The sequence below is a fragment of the Phycodurus eques genome, chromosome 13 (genome assembly GCF_024500275.1).
Source record: "Phycodurus eques isolate BA_2022a chromosome 13, UOR_Pequ_1.1, whole genome shotgun sequence".
Classification (NCBI taxonomy): domain Eukaryota; kingdom Metazoa; phylum Chordata; class Actinopteri; order Syngnathiformes; family Syngnathidae; genus Phycodurus; species Phycodurus eques.
This window is the reverse complement of record NC_084537.1, coordinates 6,967,495-6,991,050: the sequence shown is the minus strand read 5'-3', so window position 1 is coordinate 6,991,050 and position 23,556 is coordinate 6,967,495. Positions and strand designations below refer to the sequence as shown.

Genomic DNA, 23,556 nt, shown 5'->3' with positions numbered 1-23,556 from the left:
GCATGCGACTAGTTTCTCCATACAGGAGGCGTCTTGAAGGTGTCATTGCAAACAAAACCTTTTGTACAAAGTATTAAATAAATTGGCGTGTTCAATACTTTTTCCCTGTGTCATTTCACATTATTAATAATAAATATAATTTCTGATCTTATTTGTTCTACTTTCTTTGTATGTATGGATTACTTGATTTGTTCCCAACATCTGGTGAAATGTTCATGTCAATAGCACCTTTGGAAGTATATTTAGTGAGAAAAATGGTGACTTGTTAAATACATATTTTTGCTGCTGTATGCAGACATACAGTACAAGAAAGATGTCAGTGATGATGGGGTGCATAAACAGTGATGTGCCCCTTCAGTTAGTGTTTCGGTGCCCCTAAGAGTGGATGGAGCTTGATCGGTTGCGGGAAGCGGACCACCATCTCTACGAGAACCACTGGACATTTATTCTTTACAGCTCTGAATTCTTCTACAAGCCTGTGCCTTAAATTATAACATGAGATTTACAGTGTCGTGCTTTGCCACAAGTCATGTAAGAATTGTCAAGTTTATTTAACTGACAGAATGAGAGAACGTGTTTGTTAAGCCTTACCTCAAATAAGGCCATGTTCTTGCCATCATACTGTTCTATGCCATGGTCTGAGCTGATGAATGGGTGTGACTCCCTTTGAATGTCATCTCCTAGAGCGATTCACAAGCAAGACACGTGTTACACAGCGGATGCAAATAACTGAGACTACAGTATGAACAGATTTTAAGAACTACAGCGGTGCCTTGGGATATTTTATTTGTTCCATGACCATGCTTGTAACACCAAAATTGCTAAGTAAAATTGCAGACAAGAGTATTATTCTGTATAAAAACACACAGTAATAATGTTTGCCCACCACACAACCTGCAACCAAGGTAAATGTGAGCACAAAACACAACTAACGTATACAGTAGTTCTTCCTTGTTCCTCTTCTGTGGGATCTATTGGCGGTTGGCAAACCAGCTTAATGGTGGCGCATTACTGATATTGTCCTTCCACTGCAAGGAAGCCAGTGTGACTTGATGGTGGCCCGACGTGAAGTTTGCTGCCAATATCTAGAAGCGCATTCATATCTCAAATTTTTGCTCTTATCTCAAGACACAAAAACTGGCTGAGTGACAGCTCTTCTATTTCAAGGCACCAGTGTAAATGAAAAGTAGCAAATGACTGAAGCATTACTGTATTCTTCGAGGTGTAGTTTGTTAAATATTTTGACTCTCGCTACGAAAATAGATAACCGACATTTTAGAAACAGCTATCAAATATCAAATATTGTACAGTGCAGTTCAATGTGACAGCAAACTATACCTACAGTAATGAACATACTGTATCATTAAAAATTAATACGTCTTTGGCAGTATCACTTCAAAGTCAAACATCTTTTTGTGAAGGTACAATTTATAATAGAGTTCTTGCATTGGATATTGTTGTGATTTTGGCCATTCCGTTGTCAGATTTCACTTTTCTGAATTGTGTGTATTTACAACAACAATTATTATTTTTATTATTTTATTATTTTATTATTTTATTATTTTATTATTTTATTATTTTATTATTTTATTATTTTATTATTTTATTATCATTATTTTATTACAAAGTGTGGTATTAAATGTGATTATTTTAAGAGTACTTATTATTCTTATTTGTTTTCTTATGACAGTATTTGGTTGCAGCCTCCACTCAGACTTCTCCGTTGTCACCCATGACCCTTTAGGGTTACGTCGTTACCGAGGCTTTCGAGGTTATGAATGGCGCAATTCTAGGATGGGAGGTTTAGGGGTGCTGAGTTCCCGGCCGAGCAAGATACATTTCCAACTGTTTTGTCCATTTCAACACAATTTCTACGAAAGAGAAGCAGAACACCTTTTAGGGACGTCTGTTTAAGGGTTATTTAAATGTTGAGCTCGAGCAAAAGAGGAATGGATTGGATTTTGAAAAGAAATATATTGTAGCCTTACTAATTTCTGGGCTAAGATAACTCATCTTGATACAGCAGCACCGCGACATACACACAGCATTATGCATGTTTTTCGGAGGAAACCAGCCCCCGAAAGTGGACATAAAAAATACCAAAAATGGTCATTGGACTTGTTTTGGGGACTTTTATATGAAATGTAATGCACAACATGTAGAACACATGAACAGAAATGAACTTTTGTGAATACTTCGAATATTAATCGTGAAACCTCGCCCCATGTTTGCTTGTGAATGTCTGAGCCATTCAGGGAAGCTCCTTTTCTACCCAGTCATGGCGCCCACCTGTTCCCAATTAGCCTGTTCACCTGTGGGATGTTCGTTCCAAACAGGTGTTTCATGAGCATTCCTCAACTTTCTCAGTCTTTTTTGCCAGCTTTTTTGGATCGTGTTGCAACCATAAAATTCCAAGTTAATTTATCAGTTTGAACATTAACTATCTTGTCTTTGTAGTGTATTCAATTAAATATAGGTTGAACATGATTTGAAAATCATTGTAATCTGTTTTTATTTATGTTTAACACAACGTCCCAACTTCATTGGCATTGGAGTTGTATTATGGTATTACACACATGGACAAAATTGTTGGTACCCGTCTGTTACTGAAAGAAAAAAACACGGTGCCCACGGGAATAACTTGAATCTGACAAAGGTAATATCATAAATAAAGAGGTAATGAAAATCAGATGTTGCTTTTGAATTGTGCTTCAACAGAATTATTTGAAAAAAAACAAAAAAAAACAACAACAACTAATGAAACAGGCCTGGACAAAAAAATAATTTGGCCGTAGGTGTGTCCTCTAATTAGCTTCGCAGGTGTCTTCAAACTTGTAATCAGTCAATTGGTCTACTTAAAGGGTGACAAGGAGTTAGTGTGCTGTTTGGTGATGTGGTGTGCACCACACTAAACATGGACCAGAGGAAGCGAAGGAGGGAGTTGTGTCAGATTAGAAAGAAATGACAGAAAAGGACTTTAAAGGCAGAGGCTGTAAGAGCATCTCCAAGCAGCTTGATGTTCCTGTGACTGGAGTTGCAGATATTATTCAGAAATAATGTAAGATCCATGGGACTGTTGCCAGCCTCCCTGGACATGGCCGCAAGAGGCAAATTGATGACGAATTGAAGAGAAGCACAATACGATTTGACTGACGGTATAATGTAGTGATGTACCACCAGTTGTTTTTTGACCATTGTTGAGTGGTGAAAATATTCACCGTCAGCACCCCACCGTAGACCGTAAGATAAAGACATGAAAAGTGATGACGGTTTGAAGGGCCATTGACTTGTGGGTCCTAGAAAATACGTATATTTCCATTTATTCGTGGGGAACCAAACCCCTCGCGCCATCACGTCCACACAATCACATTTAAGGGTGGTTGCACACATGAATCCTTTCAAGTTCTGGTAATTGGCTTTTAAATTATTTCAGCGGTTTTATGACAACTAAGAAGGTTAAAAAAAAACTGTCGCCTTCGGTAAACCTCGCTTGCTTCACTTTGAGAGTCATTTTCCTCCTCGTTTTATTTTTAATTGTTTTACTCCTATTATACAGTAGTTAACTTATTGTTTTTACACTTGTATTTTCCGTTAAGAATGTTAAAATGTTTCTTAAACTATAGTTCATAAAGGTTGTATTAGGGCAGGTTTGAGTGTAGAACGGAATAATTGAATTTCCATTACCTATGAAAGGTCCTTTGTATCAAAATCTGCAGGAAGCAACAAGATTACTCTTCCAATTACTGATTTCACTTTGTTTTCTAATTGAACAAAACAATTCAAGAACACTTAAATGAACAAAGGCTAAGCAACTCCGTACACCAGTTGACTGACATGCATATGTGATATGGCGTTCATTCACTAATAAGTTCGATAGACACACTATAGGCTTTAATTACTTGGGCTAGGACCACTAATAAAAACAAAGGTTATACTAACATATCAACGCACAGGTCCTTAAAGGTGTTAATACACGATTAAAGAATCCCACCGCACCACTCGTCAATAGCACTGCCTTGCTCATTTTCCCACATCGTCTCCTGTCCTACCCTTTTCGGTGCTCTTTTATCTTGTTCTCTTGGTTAGTGAGTTAGTTATTATTAGTCACCGTGAGGAGCCGGTAATGGGAAATGCAGGTCTGTTGTTGTTTCTACATAGCTATGACATCCTGTCTAATCAGCATCACGTGTTTGAGTCCTTCTGTTCACTGTTGTGCTTATCATAAGGTCATGAGGGCTACAGATGACTTGTGCATCTGTCAGCATGCATCTGATAGTTTGGGTTGTTTTTGTTTTCAATATTTGTACTATATTTTGGGCACAGTGGCGCCTACGATTACGGTAGTTTACATCAATGGAGCAGCCTTGCATCAAATCAATTAAATTGGACCACATGTTGGCTCAGAATAAAAAAAACGTGAGTCCAAAACACATCAATTTAGAATATGACAACTCAATTAAATCCCAAAATGTATACAATTGTTATATGGCTGCCTCACAGTTCTGAGGACCCGGGTTCAAATCCAGGGTTTCTCCGGGTAATCCGGTTTTCTCCCACATCCCCAAAAACATGCATGGTAGGTTAATTGTAGACTCTAAATTGCCCGTAGGTGTGAACGTGAGTGGAAATGGTTGTTTATTTATATGTGGCGACCAGTTCAGGGTGTAGCCCGCCTCTCGCCCTAAAATAGCTGGGATAGACTCCAGCACGCCAGCGACCCTAGCGAGGATAAGCGCCACGGAAGATAAATGAATGAATATCTCTTAAAGTTGTAACTAACGTTAAGATTGTAGTCAATATTTCTGCTGCCTTTTATGGTCTCAATAAATGCCACAAATATTTGAGCTATCCCACCATGGGTATATTTTAATATACAGCACATCAAACATCTTCATAGGTTCTTTTTGCTCAGAGTATTCAAACCAACTGACAGCCAAACAAGGCGATCTTATAAACAATATTAATGTAATTAGATATTTACTGTAAATAGACTCGTGCACAGTAACCAATGTAATGTAAACTTTACCATATTCCAATCATCAACTACGATATTGTAACTCATGCAAACAAAGCTTACTGTTTTTGGACAAACCATTATTAGTTCTTAGATGACACTGCAAACAATTGTCTAATATTATTTAGTGAGTTTAGAGTGTTGTAATCCAGTTTTTAGGATTCTCACGTACTTGGATCTTAACAAAGATTATGGATTTGAATTATTTAGCTGAGTGAATGAATGAATGAATGAAAAAATATATATCATGAAAATTTTTTTTTTACAGAATTATATTTTTTTCTTTTGAAAAAATAAATAAATGCTCTCTCTCTTTCTTTCGCTCTCTCGCTCGCTCGCACTCTCTCTCTCTCTCTCTCTCTCTCTCTGTCTCTCTCACACACACACACGCTCACACACACATACCCATATACACGGTATACAATTGATGTATGTTAAAGTCTTCACACCTCTGTGTGTCAAGTTTTTGTGAAATTAGAAAAATGAGACAAATGGAAATAAACACCATCAAAACTTTTTCCACCATCAATGTAACCTATAAGCAACTGAGATAGTAGTTGTAGAACTGTGCACACCCTCTTATATCTGGGATGGTGCTATGTTCATAATCAACCAATCCTAGTCAAACCCCTGTTACATACCCCGCTTCCCGCCCAAAGATAGCTGGGATATATACATATTCATACATATATATTTAATGTGTATTGTGATTCACATGTAGATTTATGCTAATATGAATGTAAAGGATTTATTAAGCTGATTTACATTTAGTATAATTCTTTACTGTAGACAGAAATCTTTAAATATTTTAATTAGTCAGCAGCTCATTTACTGTAAATGTAGCCAACACAGCAAAACTGTATTCAGAGAAGCCACCCAAGAAAAAATTTACTGTGTTCTCAACTTGTTAAATTGTAATGTGGATTCTTGCATGTCGGTCATGTGTAAAAATTAAAGAGCATTTACCAACACCATACAGTTCGTTCGCTCATTGGTTCTCAGTTGTTGTTACCCTGGGACCGGCAATTTTCTGTTGTTGCTAAGTCACAACCCACTATGACAAAGGTTAGGACATATAAAGAACGTGGTATTGTTCAAAAATAGCCTCGGGGAAAAAAAACATGAATATCACATTTTAACTACTAACTTTAACTACTCACGCTTACATGTTTAAAGTGCCTTTCAGAGCACCTTATTTAGAAACTGAGGATGCACATAACTCCATGTACAACATTTTATATCTTGGCACTGATCTCTTCCTTTTAGTAAAGTACAACATCAATAGTTTGTTTTCTTTTAAGGAAATGAAGGCTCCAGGCGAAAGTTTTAACTGTCTGAATTATGCTATAAAATTTGTATTTACCTGTCCGCGAACCACCCAGAGTTGAGAATCATTTTAGCTCATTTAACGGCTGGCGGGTTCAAGCAAGTTGAACAGCGACGCATGGAAGTCTGGAGCATGCCTGCCACAGCATGTGGTATGTGGTTGTTTGTTTCCGCACACGTTTGCTTCTTCAATAACACATAAATGCACTGATCTTGAACCCAACTTGGCTCAACCTCTCCATATGTTCTTGGGAAAAACAGAAATGAGAGCTAAACCTCTCTGAGCGCATGATCGTATACCTACAAGCCAACATTTTCAGCCGTCAGTGTTCTCCAGCTCACAGTTCCTACCTGATTGGGATCCATCTGAGTTATCTTCTTTATCTTCATCCCCAAAAATGTTGTTGAGACCAACAGGTTTGTCACCTCCATTTGCAGTTGTGTTGTTGCTGTTGCCGTCTGCATCATTCACTGGCACCACAGTGAAGTTGGTGGGCATCTTAACCCCAAAGGTGCCTGTGGAATGTGTGGATTTGTGTTAAAGAATCCTGGAGGAATAAGAGAATCCACACATGATCCAGTGAGGTTGATAAGTATGAGCTTTCCTCTACGCTTGTCTGGGTGAATGTCTTCCTGCACGTGAGAAAGGCCAAAGTGCATCTTTTCTCTCTTTCTTTCTCTCTCTCTCTCTCTCTCTCTCTCTCTCTCTCTCTCTCTCTCTCACTCTCTCGCTTCGTCCTTGTTGTTTTCCCTCCCATTCTCCCCCCCAAAATTCTCCAAGAGGATTGCCACATGTGACACTGTTTAACATATGAACAGAACTGACTGCCAACATGCAGCTCCTCCCCCGCCCTCTGTCATATTTCTCACTCTCTCACCTTGGTTGGAATTCCAAAAGGTAGAGAGAAAAAATTCACATGTAAAACACAACAGCCAAGGAAAGATCCATTTCAAAGACGATAACAACTCAACAAGACTCACATAAAAAGATGAAACGATAACCCCAAAGTATGGTCTTTTCTTGTGGCTTTGGGTTTTGTTTCCACTTCTCTTCAGGCTGGGAGTGTCTGCCTCGGATTTCCTACTAGTCAACAAAATGGGTGTTACCTTTCCCACAGTGCATTATGGGTAGAGCTGAGGTGTTGAAGTTCAGGGTAGAGTGGTATAACACCCTTGCACGCTTTGACAGGATAGAAGACTGAATAAAAACCTTGGACTTTATCCAATGAATTCAGAGTACAAAAGGCAGCCAAAGAGGAAGAAACAATGGGAGTAGGAATCCAGTTTTTTTTTTGTATTATTTAACAATCATTTCAAAGAGTATATCTGGGATTAATAGCAATGCAGCAAAAACAGTGATTACTTTTATATGTTAGTGGTTTAAGGCTTCTCAATTTGTATGATTTTGTGGTGGTTTCAATGTTGTTAAAGGTTACGAGCTTCTTGTGAAAGTACACTGGCTGAAAATAGATCTTAATTTCATATTAACCATGAAAGGCATTTTTTTCTACTTCTATTGCTTCCTGGCAGTGTGATCATAGAGTAATGCAAGGTGCACTTTTCCATTGAAATGTTACACAACGTAACATCAAATGACCTGGTGACTCTTAATGACACATTTTGTTGTGTGTGCTGCATGTATTCAGGGAAACAGAATTGTCCAGCCATCCATTTTCTATATTGCTTATCCTTTTGTGACCTCAAGCCTATCCCAACTGGCACAGTACCAATCGTGGGGCAAATAGAGACAAAACACCTTTTGTACTCACATTGACATCTATTGACAATTGTGAGTCTTTAATTCATCTACGATGCATGTCTTTGGAATGCGGGAGGAAACCAGAGTACCAAGAGAAAACCCACGCGAGTATGGGGAGAAGATGCAAACTCCAAGGGTTGAGCTGAAATTCGAATCCCCAACCTCACTAGTGTGAGTGTAGTATATTTCAAAAGTGCTGAAGTCAGAGTTCCTTTGAGAGGGCCAAATGTTTGGAGATCTGTATTCAAGCCAACCATCTTTTCTTTCTAGTTCTACATCAAAGGACTTCCTTCAACCATTTGTACGTTTATTAGAGTTTTCCTTCTCCGCCCAAACAGTAACAGGTCTTGGGTTCACAACAGGCGTCCCGGTCTGCAAAGAGGACTGTTTTGCATCTTATAAAATAAGGGTACCGGGTGTGAGCTTCGCTAGACTGTGAGGCACCAGCAGGCGGGTGTGGTTCCAAATATGGTCATGAGGAACGACCATCTTCCGGGTCCACCCAGGGAGGGGCTAATTCCATGCCCAGAGAATTAAACCTTGATAAACTGAGATCCAGGGGTTTTCGGGGGATTTTTCGTTGTTCTGGCTAAGTAAGCAGCTGTTATGACATTAAAGGCTTGTTCAATAAATCGAATTAGCCCAAACGCCAAGTGTCTCGAAGTCTTAATTCATTCCTGCTTCTTGCTAAAATACCAAAATTACAAATTGTCTTCACTTTTAATAACGTTGAAATATTGCAAAAGCATTTTCTGTGACCAATGCCTCTTTTAAAATAGATATTTTATAATGTTACATTGTCGCCGAAGACCAACTACACATTGTAAATCCATACGTCGGCGGCGAGAGTAACGCCCCCACCCACCCGAGAATGCTGCGCTGGGTGCCTGCCCCAGTCGTCCATATCAAAAACTGCCACTGCATGGAGCAAAAAAGATTGGGGAACACTACTCTAGAGAAGCAAAGCAAAACAAATTTATTTATATAGTGCATTTCATACACAATGTGCTTTACATGATTAAAAGCATTTAAAAACAAAGAGAGGAAAAAACAAAAATAACAGCTTATAAACATTTAAAATAGAGAAAAAAATAATAATACAATTAAAACAGCGTACAGTGCAAGAAATATCATTAAAAAGTGGAAATGCTCTAAAAAGCATGGGAAAAAACCTTTTAGTTTTTAACCTGGACTTAAAAACATGCACACTTGGGACTGATGTCACTTCTGTTGGCAACTTATTCCATTTGTGTGCAGCATAATGGCTAAATGCTGCTTCACCATGTTTACTTTGGACTCTGTGCTCCACTATTTGACCTGAGTCTGTCGATCACAGAGCCCTACCGTGTTTATGTTCCATTAGCATTTCATTCATGCATTCAGGATCTAAACCGTTTAGTGATTTATGGACCAGTAGCAGAACTTTTACATCTATTCTAAAGCTGACTGGAAGCCAGTGTAAATACTTTAGAATTGGAGTAATATGTGCTGACTTCTTTCGTCTGGTCAGAATTCGAACTGCAGCATTCTGAATGAGCTACAGCTGTTTAATGCTCTTTTTAGGGAGTCCAGTCAGAAGACCATTACAATAGTCAAGTCTAGTGGAGATAAAAGCATGGATAAGCTTCTCCTTGTCTGCTTGACACATGCAAGCCTTCACTCTGGATATGTTCTTCAGATGGTGGAAGGGAGTTTTAGGAAATGATTTGATATGACTGCTGAAAGTCAGGTCGGAATCTATCAGAACACCAAGGTTTCGCACTTGGTCTTTGATTGATCCAGGTATTTACTAATAGTAATCCTCTTCTCTTTATTGCCAAAAACAATTATCTCCGTTTTATTGTGGTTTAATTGAAGAAAATCTTGGCTCATCCAGTTATTTATCTGTTTTAGACAGTGACAAAACACCTCAATTGAATTGTAGTCATCTGGAGGCACTGCTAGATATAACTGTGTGTCATCCGCATAACTATGATAGTCAAAATTAAAGTTCTGAAGAATTTGACTCAAGGGTAGCATATACAGGCTGAGCAGGAGGGGTCCAAGAACTGAGCCTTGAGGGATCCCATAAGTCACAGGTGTCAAACTGCTGACCTGCCACATCATTGTATGTGGCCCGCGAAAACAAATCAAAATCTGGTGCAATACCATTGAAATATTTGCAAGCATTTTTTTGTTACCAATCTCACTTTGAAAGGAAATGTAATAGTCGAAAAACATGTTTTGATAGGCTTCTGATTTCAAAACTGGTTATTCATCAATGTGTTGTGTATACTGTATGTAATTACAGTATATGAGGTAATCTTTCATTTATATGGGTTCACAGTTGTAGCGGCCCTCAGATGGAAGTCATAACTATGATGTGGCCCTTGACAAAAATGAGTTTGACACCCCTCCCATAGGTCATTGCCATTCAATGAGATTGAACACTTCCAATGGTAACAAAATAACGCCTTTCCTCCAGGTAGGACTTGAACAATTTAAGGACTGTTCCATTTAGTCCTACCCACGTTTCTAACCTGTTCAGCAGTATATTATGATTTACCATATCAAAAGCCGCACTGAGATCCAACAAGACCAGAATTGACACCTTTCCAGCGTCAGTAACCTTATATATTTTAGCACTTTGATAAGAACAGATTCTGTACTTTGATGAGTTTAGAAACCTGATTGAAATTTGTCAAAAAGTCCATTTAACTTCAAGTAATTGCTGAGTTGATTAAAAATAAGTTTCACAACAATCTTGGCCATGAAAGGGAGATTTGAGATGGGTCTATAGCTTGCTAACATGGAAGCGTCCAGCGTTCTATTTTTTAGCAGAGGCTTAATGGCAGCTACTTTAAGAGCTTTAGGAAACTCACCTGACTGAAGTGAGCAATTGATTATTTGCTGCAAATCAGCTAACACAGAATTCGCAATAGCTTTGAAAAAGTCAGATGGTATTGAGTTAAGACAGCTCATTGATGGTTTCAGCTGCTAAATCGTTTTCTCTACACTTTTTGGGTCAACTGTATCAAATTCTGACATGGTAATAAGAGTTTTTCCTGGGTGGCTTCAGATGTAGTATCATTTCATCATTTTGCTGATTTGTGCTAATATTTAACCTCATGGATTGTATTTTTTCACTAAAATAAGCAAATCAATTGCATTTATCTGCTGTTAGTTCTGGAGCTATCTGATTCGGGGGTGGTTGTGAGCTTGTCAACCACAGCAAACAAGTGTGAGTATTGTTGAAGTTCTTATTGATGATTTCAGAAAAGTGTTGCTGTCTAGCTCTTACTAACTTGGTTAAAATTACAAAGACTTTGTCTGTAGAGGTCAGTCAATTTGGAGTTTAGTTTTTCTCCACTTACGTTCTGCTTTCCTACACTTTGCTTTAGAGGTCTTTACCATCATTGTGTTCATCCATGGTATTCTCGGTCGCCTCAAGATTGTCTTAGTTTTCATAGGAGCGACAGCATTCATGACATTTGAGATTTTACAGGTGAAATTATCCAAAGGTTCATCAACTGTCGCAGCATTCACAGTTTGTGGCACAGTTATGGTCTCCATAAACTTAGTGCCGGTACTCTCATTTATGTACCTTGTCCTAATAGACATAGAGGTTGTCTGAACCTTTGGAAGAATCTGTAATTCAAAGAATACACAAAAATGGTCAGAAATAGCCATATCCTTAATGTCAATTGATAGAATTTCAACATCCTAAGAGATGACCAGGTCTGAGATGTGCCCTTGAGTGTGGATTAGACTCTTAATATGTTGAGAGAGGTCAAATGTGTCTAGTATAGCAGAGAGTTCTTTAGATTTTGTTTCCATGTTATTGTCAACATGAATGTTAAAGTCTCCCATTATGACAAAATAGTTGTAGTCAGTACAAATAACTGACATCAGTTCTGAAAAGTCCTCCATAAATTTTCTATTGTATCTTGGATGCCTATAAATTACAATTAACAATAACCTCTGGGTCACCTTTAACTAAAAAAAACGAGATATTGAAAAGAGCTGAAATCACATAGTATAATTTCTTTACACTGAAATGACTTAAAAATAACAGCAATACCACCACCTTTTCCCCCTATTCGACACTTGTTCATATGATTAAAAATTGCTGGTGTTGCCTCAGTTAAAATGGTATTACAGCTACTTTCTATTAACCACATTTCATTTAGTAACAAAAAGTCCAGATCATAGGTTGTAAATATGTCATTAATCAACACTGATGTTTTTTTACCCAGTGACCTGATATTGAAAGGAGCTAGTCTCACATAGATAACTGGACACAATAGTTTGATAGATGCACATTTTATCCTCACTAAGTTTGTGGTTCTACTTTTTGGTGGCATATTTGTTTAACCAACTTTCTGTCCCATGTAATTACATGGATCAAAAGTGACTGATCTCCATAGGGGTCTGACTTATTCTGGAAAATATCCCACAGATATCAGTCAGATTTGCAGATAAGGTTCTTTATGAGTGGAGGAGGCTCCCTTCGCATCTTAGTGGATGGTGGTTTCAGGCGAGGGGGGATGGGAGGAAGATCTTGGCGTGGTGTGCATTGGATTCCAATATTAACAATAGTCCTCATCCTGTCCGTCACACCTAGCAAATAATTTAGGCTAGTAGAGAGTGAATTTTGTGTTGGGCTTTGCTCCAATGGGGCATGGCAGGGTGTGGGAGATTCAACGTGCTGGCTCATCTTATTTGTCATTCGCTTTTCCGATTGTTTGGATGACGCTGATGACTCCGTCTGCACCTCATGTCAACTTATCTCCTGTTCCGCCGATTGTTTGGGAACAACCACATCTTTTTGTCCTTCAGCTGTGTCACCAAGGCCAGTGTTTTCTTTTCGGGCAGCTGAATGACGTACACAGTAAAAAATGTTGGCAGCCAACAACTTAACCTCTTGTCTATTTAGACAGAAACCATCTACCTTATAAAGAGGTCTGCGCTCCCAAAAAAATGCAGAAATTGTCAATGAAACTCACGGGTAGTGCAGTAGACACTTCTTTGAGACACTTATTTAATTGACTGAGCTTAGAGAAACGTTCATCTACAAATTGTACAAGTGGGAGAGGTCCACTCATAAAAAGTGATCTCCGAGGTTTTTTTTTTAGATATATCAGACACCATGCCATTGGTAAAACACAATACTTTGGTGTTCTTCTCACTGCAAAAACAGTGACGTTCCATAGAGCATTGATGGTGTGATGATGGACTCGCCCATGTCCCGTGGATGCTGGGGCGGTGCCAGCTGGCGCCCGCCTTGGTCCCGCGCTCTGGCAACTGGTGGGGGGCGGTGGGGCTCCTCTGTCGCTCCTCGGACCTGCCTCCTCCTCTTCTCGTGGCGGTGGGGGGGGTTTCCTTATCCCACACTTGGTGGGTTATCACTAGCTACTTGGCTGTGCTCTTGAGGCCGGGCCTCCCGGGCTGAATGGCTGCTTGGCATTGGGGCTCCCTTCTCATGCCCCACGGCTACTCCCTGGGCCCCCCTCCACCCCCCCTTATCGTTCCCTTGTCGGGGGCCCCATCAAATTGTATTTGTATATGGTGTGTTTTTTAAAATGTTGACTGGCCGTATTTGGCATATTTTGAATGTTGCCCTTCCAACTGTTAACACATAATTAGACAAATTTATGTCTCACAGTCCTTCGTGCCAACAACAGTCCACTATTAACATCGTCGCCAGTCCATGTGTACACTGTATTCACAGATTGAAAGACTCATTTTTGTTATTGTTTTTACTTTTTTTTTCTAGACGCTGCTCTGACATAAACCCAGAGAGTGGAACCAAATATAGGATTGACAAGGCACCAAGCAAGAAGCATAGCAGGATGGTGCAAAACAAGGCAGCATCAGTGAATCCACATCTGTACACTAAGCAAGAAGTTGGTGATTTCAAATGGGACTTTGTGTGATTTTACGTGCACACACAAACACATTCGTTGTGGTTCTTGTTCGTTTTAAAAGCAAATACCTTTCTTTTGTCTTTGTAATTGATGATGATGGTGGTGGTGGTGATTATCATATTAATAATATGATATAAAAAAATATTATCACCAATGATAAATACAATGGTGATAAAAATAGGTAAACATTGATGGATAAAAAATACAGTCAACATACTGTAAATATTCATTTATTATTTTAAAAAGAAATTCTAGTTTATCGTTCACTAAAAAAACAAAAACAGTATTTGACTGGAAGCACTGATCCTGTAAAATACAGTAAATTTTGTGAAGAAATTTGTAAATGTATGTATTTGTGCTGACTGGTAGTCATAGCCTGCAACCTTGCACTAACTTCCTTCCTTGGCAATGTGTGAAAACTCTTTTTCATCAGCGTAGTTTGTGAATGACTGTCTGTTTGCAATATACAGTATGAGAGGCATACACTTAAATCACTTTGTAGAAAGACACTTTGTAGGAACTGCTTTTTGAAAAATTAAAGAGCTACGTTTGAAAGAACTTAAAGTCTTTAAACACTATTTCAGCTGTCATTCTTCTTTTGCTTTTAGCCTTCATTAAATATTAAAATCTTTGGTAATCGGTATGATTAAAGTATACATTTTCTTTCTCATACACTGAATCCAAAAAGATACACAGAGTGGAGCCATCATTCCTCCTATGCATTGTCAGTAGATGGTGCTGTGGGTCCATAAGGGATGTAACATGAATGGAACGTGATGCATTCACTCACTCACACACAGGAAGGGTTGTTATTTTTGGCGAGTACCAGTGGGAAGGTGATTGCCAAAAGCAAATGCCCACTGTCAAATTAATTAACGAGAAGAAAACCTCCTGTGGTTGTAGACTGTAAAAACAATTACAGGTAAATAATGACAATATTGTGTCAGATATAATAGAATTGTCAACCAAAGGCATCACTGTCAACTGAATTCAGATGGTTACAGACTGAACATGTCTGCATGCCTGTTTGTCGTACTTGGCCAAAGTACAAAAGTGTTATAATAAAAACATTTGTAAACAATCTATGAATGGAGCTACAAAGACTGCCAGTCGTGTCGGAAGAGAAAATTAGAAAAAGGTCAAATTAAAATCCCATTAGCAAACAGAAAAAAGGTCAGTGCTGACGCACACTGGGAACAGGCTGCCCTCCCTCAAGACCATCTTGTTAAGTAACCTAATTCTATTTGTAGACTTATTACCTGTTTACAGACTCCTCTCCCAAACCACGTAGCTGCACAAACACACAGTGGGCTAGCGGTTTGGCCAACCTCTTGTTTCATCAAACAGGATAAATGACAACTGCTTGCAGTGTGCTGTGCCACCACAATATTATGTCAGGATGGGGGCACTTGCACGTCTGTCTTCGGGTTTATAATGTGTTTATGTTTATAATCATAGGTAAAAGGGATTTGTCCTGGTGTAGTGGGGTTCTTTCTTGATATGTACCAAATATGTTTCCATTTGAAGTAAACAATTTAACTCAAACTGATAGCGCTATTAAAAACCACCAAATATGTTACAAAGTTGAATACATATCATTTACGAGTACAACTTTACATGCAATGTGTTCTCCTTTGCCACATGCCATCTAGTGATCATGGTAATAACAACTAGATTGATATGGTCAGGTTTAGTGTAATAGTGGTTAGCATGTCTACCTCACTGTTCTGACACTGGTGGCTCAGATCTCCGCTCTGGCCTTCCTATTGGGAGTTTGCATGTTCTCGCCGTGCTTGTGTGGGAATCCTCCCACATTACAAAAACAAGCATCTTTTAATTTAATTAAGACTTGAAATTGTCTGTATGTGTAAATGTGAGTGTGAATGGTCGTTTGGATGTGTGCCCTACAATTGTCTGGCAACCAGTTCAGGGTGTATGAACCTCATCTCTTGCCAAAAGTTAGCTTGGATAAGATAGCAACCATTTACTTCCGCTAATCCAAGGTCGGGTTGCTTGGGCAGCAGCTTTAGCAGGGAAGCCCAGACTTCCCTCTCCCCAGCCACATCGTCCAGCTCTTCCGGGGGAATCCCGAGGCGTTCCCAGGCCAGCTGACGTGCCCGGAAAACCTCACCAGGGAGCTGTCCGGGGGGCATTCTAACCAGATGCCCGAGCCACCTCATCTGGCTTCTCTCGATGCGGAAGAGGCCCTTCCGGATGACCGAGCTTCTCACCCTATCTCCAAGGGAGAGCCCGGACACCATCTGGAAGAAACTCATTTTAGCCGCTTGTATCCGCGATCTTGTTCTTTTGGTCATGACCCACAGCTTGTGACAATAGGTGAGCGTAGGAACGGAGCTCGACCGGTGAATAGAGAGCTTTGCCTTTTGGCTCAGCTCTTTCTTCACCACGACAGTCCCCATCATTGCAGATGCTGCACCAATATGCCTGTCAATCTCCCGCTCCATTCTTCCCTCACTCGTGACCAACACCACAAGGTACTTGAACTCCTCCACTTGGGGCAGGATCTCTTCCCTGACCCGGAAAGGACACGCCGCCCCTTTCCGATCCAGGACCGTGGCCTCAGATTTTGAAGTGCTGATTTTCATCCTAGCAGCTTCACACTCGGCTGTGAACCACTCCAGTGAGAGTTGAAGGTCATGGCGTGACGAAGCCATCAGAACCACATCATCTGTAAAAGGCAGAGACGCACCAACTCGGATTCCCTCAACACCTCGACTGCGCCTAGATATTTTCCGTCTTTAAAAGTAATGAACAAAATCGGTGACAAGGGCAGCCTTGGCAGAGTCCACTTCTCATTGGAAACGTATTTGAGTGACTGCCAGTAATGCGGAACAAACTCTGACACCAGTCGTACAGGGACCGAGCAGCCCTTATTAGGGGGTCCGGTACCCCATATCCCCGACACACCCTCCACAGTACTCCCGAGGGAAACAGTCTAACACCTTCTCCAAGTCCACAAAACACATGTAGACAGGTTGGTGAACTCCCATGCACGCTTGAGGACACATCTAAGGGTGTAGAGCTGGTCAACTGTTCAACGGCCAGGATGAAAACCACGCTGCTCCTCCTGAATCTGAGAATCGACTTCCAGATGGACCCTCCTCTCCAGAACCCCTGAATAGACGGGGAGGGTGAGCAGTGTGATCCCCCTGTAATTGGCACACACCCTCAGTTTCCCCTTCTTAAAAAGAGGGACCACCACGCTGGTCAGCCAATCCAGAGGCACTGTCCCCGATGTCCACGTAATGTTAGCAGAGGCGTGTCAGCCACTATACTCATTGTTTATGGTGCACTGCTTCCCCCTCCTGAGACGCAAGATGGTGGACCAGAATTTCATCTAAGCTGTCTGGAAGTCGTTCTCCATGGCCTCACCGAACACAGTCCACTCTGACTCAATGTGCCCCGAACGTGGGTAAACGTCTGCAGGAAGTGGTAGTTGAAACTCCCTCTGAGAGCGGACTCTGGCAGACTTTCCCAGCAGACCCTCACAATATGTGGGTCTGCCCTGTTGGCTCGCCATCTTCACCCACCATTGGAGCGAAAGAATCTCCAGGTGGTGATCGGTTGACAGCTCCGCCTTTCTCTTCACCCGACGGTCCAAGACATGCAGCCGCAAGTCTCAAGATATGACCACAAAGTCGATCATCGAACTGCAGCCTAGGGTGTCCTGGTGCCAAGTGCACATATTGACACCCTTATGTCTGAATATGGTTTTATGGGCAATCCAGAAGTTCAATAACAGAACACCACTTGAGTTCTGATTGGGGGTCTGTTCTTCCCAATCACGCCCTTTCAGGTCTCATTGACTGTCATTGCCCACGTTAGCGTTGAAGTATCCCAGGAGAACGAGGGAGTCCTCAGCAGGTGAGCTCTCCAGCAACCCCTCCAAGGACTCCAAGAAGGGTGGGTACTCTAAGCTGCTGTTTGGTGCATTGGCACAACCAACAGTTTGTACCTGTCCCCCCAACTGAAGGCGGACGGACGCTACCTTCCCGTCCACTAAGGTAAACCCCAATGTACAGGCACCGAGACATGGAGCAATCAGTATACCCATACCTTCTCAGTGTCTCTCACCATGGGCAACTCCGGAGTGGAAAAGAGTCTAACCCGAGAAGACTGGTATCAGAGCCCATGCTGTGTGTCGAGGCCACCCCAACTATGTCCAGTCGGAATTTCTCGACCTCGCACACCAGTTCAGGCTCTTTCCCTACCAGAGAAGTGACGTTTCAAGTCCCTAGAGCAAGCTTCTGTAACTGGGGATCGGACTACCAAGTTCCCCGACTTCGGCCACCGCCCATCTCAGACTGTACCTGAGCCCCTTGGCCCCTCCCACTGGTGGTGAGCCCATGGGAAGAAAGTATTGATCATCTCAATAATGTCACAAAACTAGTCGGTCCATATATTTGATTAGGTTAAATCAATCACTGAATGATTTTTTAATATGATGTATATGATGTTTCTCTGGTGAGTTTATTTTTCTTTCAAGTCCTTCTCTCCTTTCTATAGACATACGTTAGACGGTTCATCCAAGGGCCTTTGAATTAAAAAGAAAAACAATTAAATCATCATGTTTTATACAGCGTTCTGTGTATTAATGTGAAAAAATACTCCCCTAATTGGTGTGTATATTCAGTGTACTGTAAGCGACTGAAGGGCACCAGGGCTGCTTGGCCAGTCATCTGCTTACTATTTTTAGCAAATGTGGAAAATCTTGATGGCAAATCTGCAATGAGTAGGGCAAGAGGAGACTGTGGAGGGTAAGGACAGAGTTTGTGAATTTTGTGAGTCTGCGGGATGCAGTGACCCTCTGCCACACTCTCCTGGCACCGGTGTTCTGCGTGTGGTTACCAACAAAACAGGATTACGGGACACTTGCCAAGTCCAAGATTTGAAGTTTGGATCAGTATGAGTGTGAGTGTGTCTTTAGAACACGGGAGGTATAGAGTGTTGCTGAAGTCAAATAGCTTCAAAAGACACTGTATTCAAACGGCTTTTGAGTTAAAAAAAATAAAAAATAAATTGAAAGTGTATTGATAAAGGTAAGATTATTTGTTGAGGGAGTTACTAAATCATCTGGAATTAGATGACTGTTGATGAAATTACATTATAGTACAAAAATATATAATGTAACAAATATAAAAAATATCTAAATACACTGCTTAAAAAAAATAAAGGGAACACTTCAATCACACATCTCAGATCTTGATGAAAAAAATATTCCTGATGAAAATGGTTATTGATTATGTAGTGTATTTTGATGAGAACGAAAGAATGATCTAGCTACCACTAATAGAAGTAGGAGAAGGAAATGGAAAGTGGGGACACAGCAAATTGAGGTTTTTCTGGCTTCAGACAATGGAATGGCAGATGTGCGAAAGGGGATATCCACCAGTCTGTCCCATTTATGTTACAGCAGCGGTGTGTTATTGATCACTGGTTTTAAAATGTGACTTAAATTAGTATTGCACGACTACAGCAGTTTTCATTAAAAGATGGTGGCGCGGTGGACGACTGGTTAGGGCGTCACAGTTCTGAGGACCCGGGTTCAAATCCGGCCTCGTCTGTGTGGAGTTTGCATGTTCTCCCCGTGCCTGCGTGGGTTTTCTCCAGGTACTCCGGTTTCCTCCCACATCCTAAAAACATGCATGGTAGATGAATTGAAGGTATGAATGTGAGTGTGAATGGTTGTTTGTCTAAAGGTGCCCTGCGATTGGCTGGCAATCAGTTCAGGGTGTACCCTGCCTCTCGCCCGCACTTAGCTGGGATAGGGTCCAGCATACCTGTGACCCTCGTGAGGATAAGCTTTGTGGAAAAAGGATGGATGGGCGGATGATTAAAAGATTGCACCCATACTGTGACAGAGGTGATGATGTAGAAAGCATGCCTTGGATTCTATTCTAGCACCATCTCATTCATCCATGAAAAAAAAACACTGGATGTTATTTGTTATGTTTACAATTTATGATGCTTTACAATCAGAGGAAGGCCACGTTAGCAAAGAATTGCAGGAACAGGAAAAGGCCTACGATAGGGTCCAGAAAGAAACATTGAAGAACATTTTATTATTTAAGATACAGGTCCTTGGTTTTTGACTGTCCTGACATGCACAATAGAATCACAAATCTGTCGTAAGCCAAAGTCAACCTTTCAATTTGATCTTAAATGGACAAAAAACAAACAAACAAACTGACTGACAAAACAACAGTCGAAATTGATAAAGACAACAGTCAAATGAACCTTGGATGATTTGATTAGCATTTTATGACATTTGACTTTTGAGTAGGGTTAGGGTTAGTAGGGATCCAGTTCTGGTTTATGCCATAACGAAGTAAACTGAAATGGTTATAAATAAATTTCCTCTGACAGAAAACCAAGCAGTGGGAGATGATTACTATGTTTCACAATCAAAACACAGCTGCTAACTATGTGAAAAAACAACAACAACAAAAAAAAACATTGTCCAAATCTATGAGTGGTGGAAGTCCGATGAGAGGTTGGTCAACCACATGCTCAACTACACACCCGGACATGGAAACACACGCACACACACCTACACACACACACGTGTACACACAATACTTGTCCGCAGATAGTCCACATGCATGGTGTGTGTCCACCCAGGAGTTAACCGCCTTGGGAGTCGGTTATAAAGTGTGAGAATGATTGTCCAAGTCATATTTAGAAAGTGCCTCAAAGTTACACATACCAGACACAAAAAGTGCACACGCACGCACACCCTTATGGTGTATGTCAGGCATGTCCAGCTGTGCTCAAATTTCAAACATATCCCAACACCGCTGTAATTGCTATGTTGCTTCGACACACACAATCAAAAAGGTTTTATAGCTATAACTGGCAACACAGGAGTGTTTTGTTAAAATCACACAAAATAACAGCCAGGACTCTATATTCAAATGCTATGAAAAGACCCCTTAGATTTCAATGCATTTATATCTTGCGGGTTGAGAGCTCCAGGCCTGTAACTACCAATATTTAAGAGATCATGAGATGACAAGTAAGGCCGTGATTATAAAATATAGTTACGTTTGGTTTGAGGTCAAGTATTTTGAAGGCTTTGGCCCTGACGCAGATTTACTGACGTAGTCAATGTATGTGGCGGTTTGCTGAGTAGTGTGGCTCACAAACTCATTTGGGGCCCCTTCGAAGATGTCAGGCTATGTTGTGCTAAGTTCAAACAAATCAAGGCCAAGGAGCTGAGTTTCTTGTCAAGAGGCCCAGAAATCCAAGCAGGGCACCTGGCTTCCTGGACGTACAGGCCTGCAGACATTGTTTGGCAGGACAAAAAAAAAAAATAATAATAATAATATTAAAGATAACCACAATCATGCCCAGGTTACTGTTTGTGCAAGTTCTCCGATGACTTAAATATCATTCACAACCAATCAAGTTCTTGCTTTAAGATAGAACAAACATTTCTAAAGGTTTGAAGCGAATCTCAAGAAAAACCCAGCGAAAAAGCTAAACCTCTGCGACAGTTGGTCCTCTGCTTCTCGTCTAGTCCCTTGAGATATATTGAGCAATCTTGAGCAATGTCTCATGTGATGTCATATCATCCGAGGTACGGGTACATCATTTGCAATAATTTACCAAAAACAACACGCCCAAAAACAAGCAACTCATGTACATATTTAGTACTTTGTTTGCTTAATTGATGTCCTGCTCGATTTGTCGAGGCACGTGCAATATTTTAATGTCTCGCTTAATATCCTCCACGACGGCGCTTTGAACTTTGAAGTTGTTTGTCGAAATCTAAATTGAGGGGCTTTCAACTTACGAGGTTTCCCTCTATTATATGCTAGTTAGAAAACAGAAATCTGAAAAATTCATTAATAAACCAGCTCCCCCTAACTATCCGCATGTTTGTGTTTGACTGGCATGATGGCTGACTTAGTGTTTTGTGACTGAGAGGCTGGCTGTTGCCCAGAAGCAACCAGAGCTGTTTTCAGGAGTCTTGTACCAATGACCACCTTTGCAGCATGCTCCTGTGAATTTTGACACTGCAATGCTTGCCTTTCTTCTGCAGGAGAGTTGGCTCAAACCCTGTTGGCATCACCTCAGTCCCTGGATTGTTTATGTTACAGTACATTGAGGTACGGTGTCAGTTCCCAATTATATTTTTTTTCCAGTGTTAATATTGTCCCTGGAAATTCCCTGATGTATATACTAGGCATGGTACTATATATTATGCATTAATTATGATTAATTAATTACAAATAATGTTTTAAAATTTTTTTTTTTTTTACACATTTTAACCGCATTTTGTGCTCCAAACAACACAGACCCTTTGTTAATGCACCAACTGCACTGACGCACACGTCAGCGCTCAGCTAGCAAAACGGAGGAATTGGATAAAACAGCATTGTTAGGATATATATATATATATATATATATATATATATATATATATATATATATATATATATATATATATATATATATATATATATATATATATATATATATATATGGGGACAGGGCAAAGGGGATACAGGATTTTTTTTTCAAACTCAAGTCGTGTAAAGCTAAAAAAAAAACAAAAAAACAGTGCTTTAACAATGTTTTCCAACTCTGAGGATTGTTTTGTTTTTTTCCCCCATCAGAACAGTGCTTCATGTGACACAGCTGGGTCGATGACGGTGTGGATAAAGGACCACGAAATCAAGACCTTGTACTGGCCATCCCAATCTCTAGACCTAAAACCCATTAAAAACCTCAGGAATGTGGTAAAGAGGAAGATGAATGGTCACAACCCATCAAACCAAGTTGAGCTGCTTGAATTCCTGTGCCAAGAACGACATAAAGTCACCCAACAGCGATATGAAAGAGTGGTGGAGAGAAAACTGTAATTGTATTTCACTTAATACTGACTTCTGAAAAGGTTCAAGCATTAGTCATGTGTTGTTCCAACGAATAGGATCTTTTTTTTATACATTTGTACAAAATCTTTAGATTCAATGACATTTTTATTTTATTTTTTTAAACATTTGACAAAACAACCTCAGATTTCTTGAGAAATGTTTGCTTCAATTTGCCATCTACATGTATGCATAATAACTGATTTCAGTGATTGTATTTTAAGGCACAAAACTAAGTCACAGGTATTTGGAACTGAAAACTATAGTATTGTACTTTAAAATGAAGTTAACTTATGAAGACCTGTGTTGAATTTTCTAAATGAGCATAATAATTCTCCAAATTAACCTTACTCTGCACCATTTCCCCAGTTTATGGGTTTTTTTTCACTGTCAAATTGATCCTGCCTAGATTGTACCACCAAGCAGGCCCACGGGCCGTATGTTTGTCCGCTCCCACCCCCGCACCCACCTCCCGCTCGAACTGACAAGATTTGTATTAGGAATTTGGGAGTCATGCTGTCAGTAGTCTACAGAATTTAAAAAATGCGGATTTTACGCAAACATCTGAAATCGCAGAAACGGATCATTTTGCAATTATTTCCAGAGCTGTTGATATACTGTAAGTACTATACGTATATTGAAATTTTGATAGAT

The 23,556-nt window shown here is 40.2% G+C and overlaps 1 protein-coding gene across 1 annotated transcript in view; it reads right to left on the bottom strand.

Moving 5' to 3' along the window:
- Window positions 1–7,417, bottom strand: part of LOC133411435 (solute carrier family 12 member 7-like) — a 31,603-nt gene extending 24,186 nt beyond the window's left edge. The window contains exons 1-3 of the mRNA XM_061693822.1: window positions 7,322–7,417; window positions 6,692–6,856; window positions 592–680 (exon numbers count right to left, since the gene is read on the bottom strand). Coding sequence (XP_061549806.1) covers window positions 592–680; window positions 6,692–6,839 — 237 coding nt within the window. The 5' untranslated portion in view covers window positions 6,840–6,856; window positions 7,322–7,417. The remainder of the gene's footprint in view (window positions 1–591; window positions 681–6,691; window positions 6,857–7,321) is intronic.
- Between the last annotated feature and the right edge of the window lie 16,139 nt (window positions 7,418–23,556).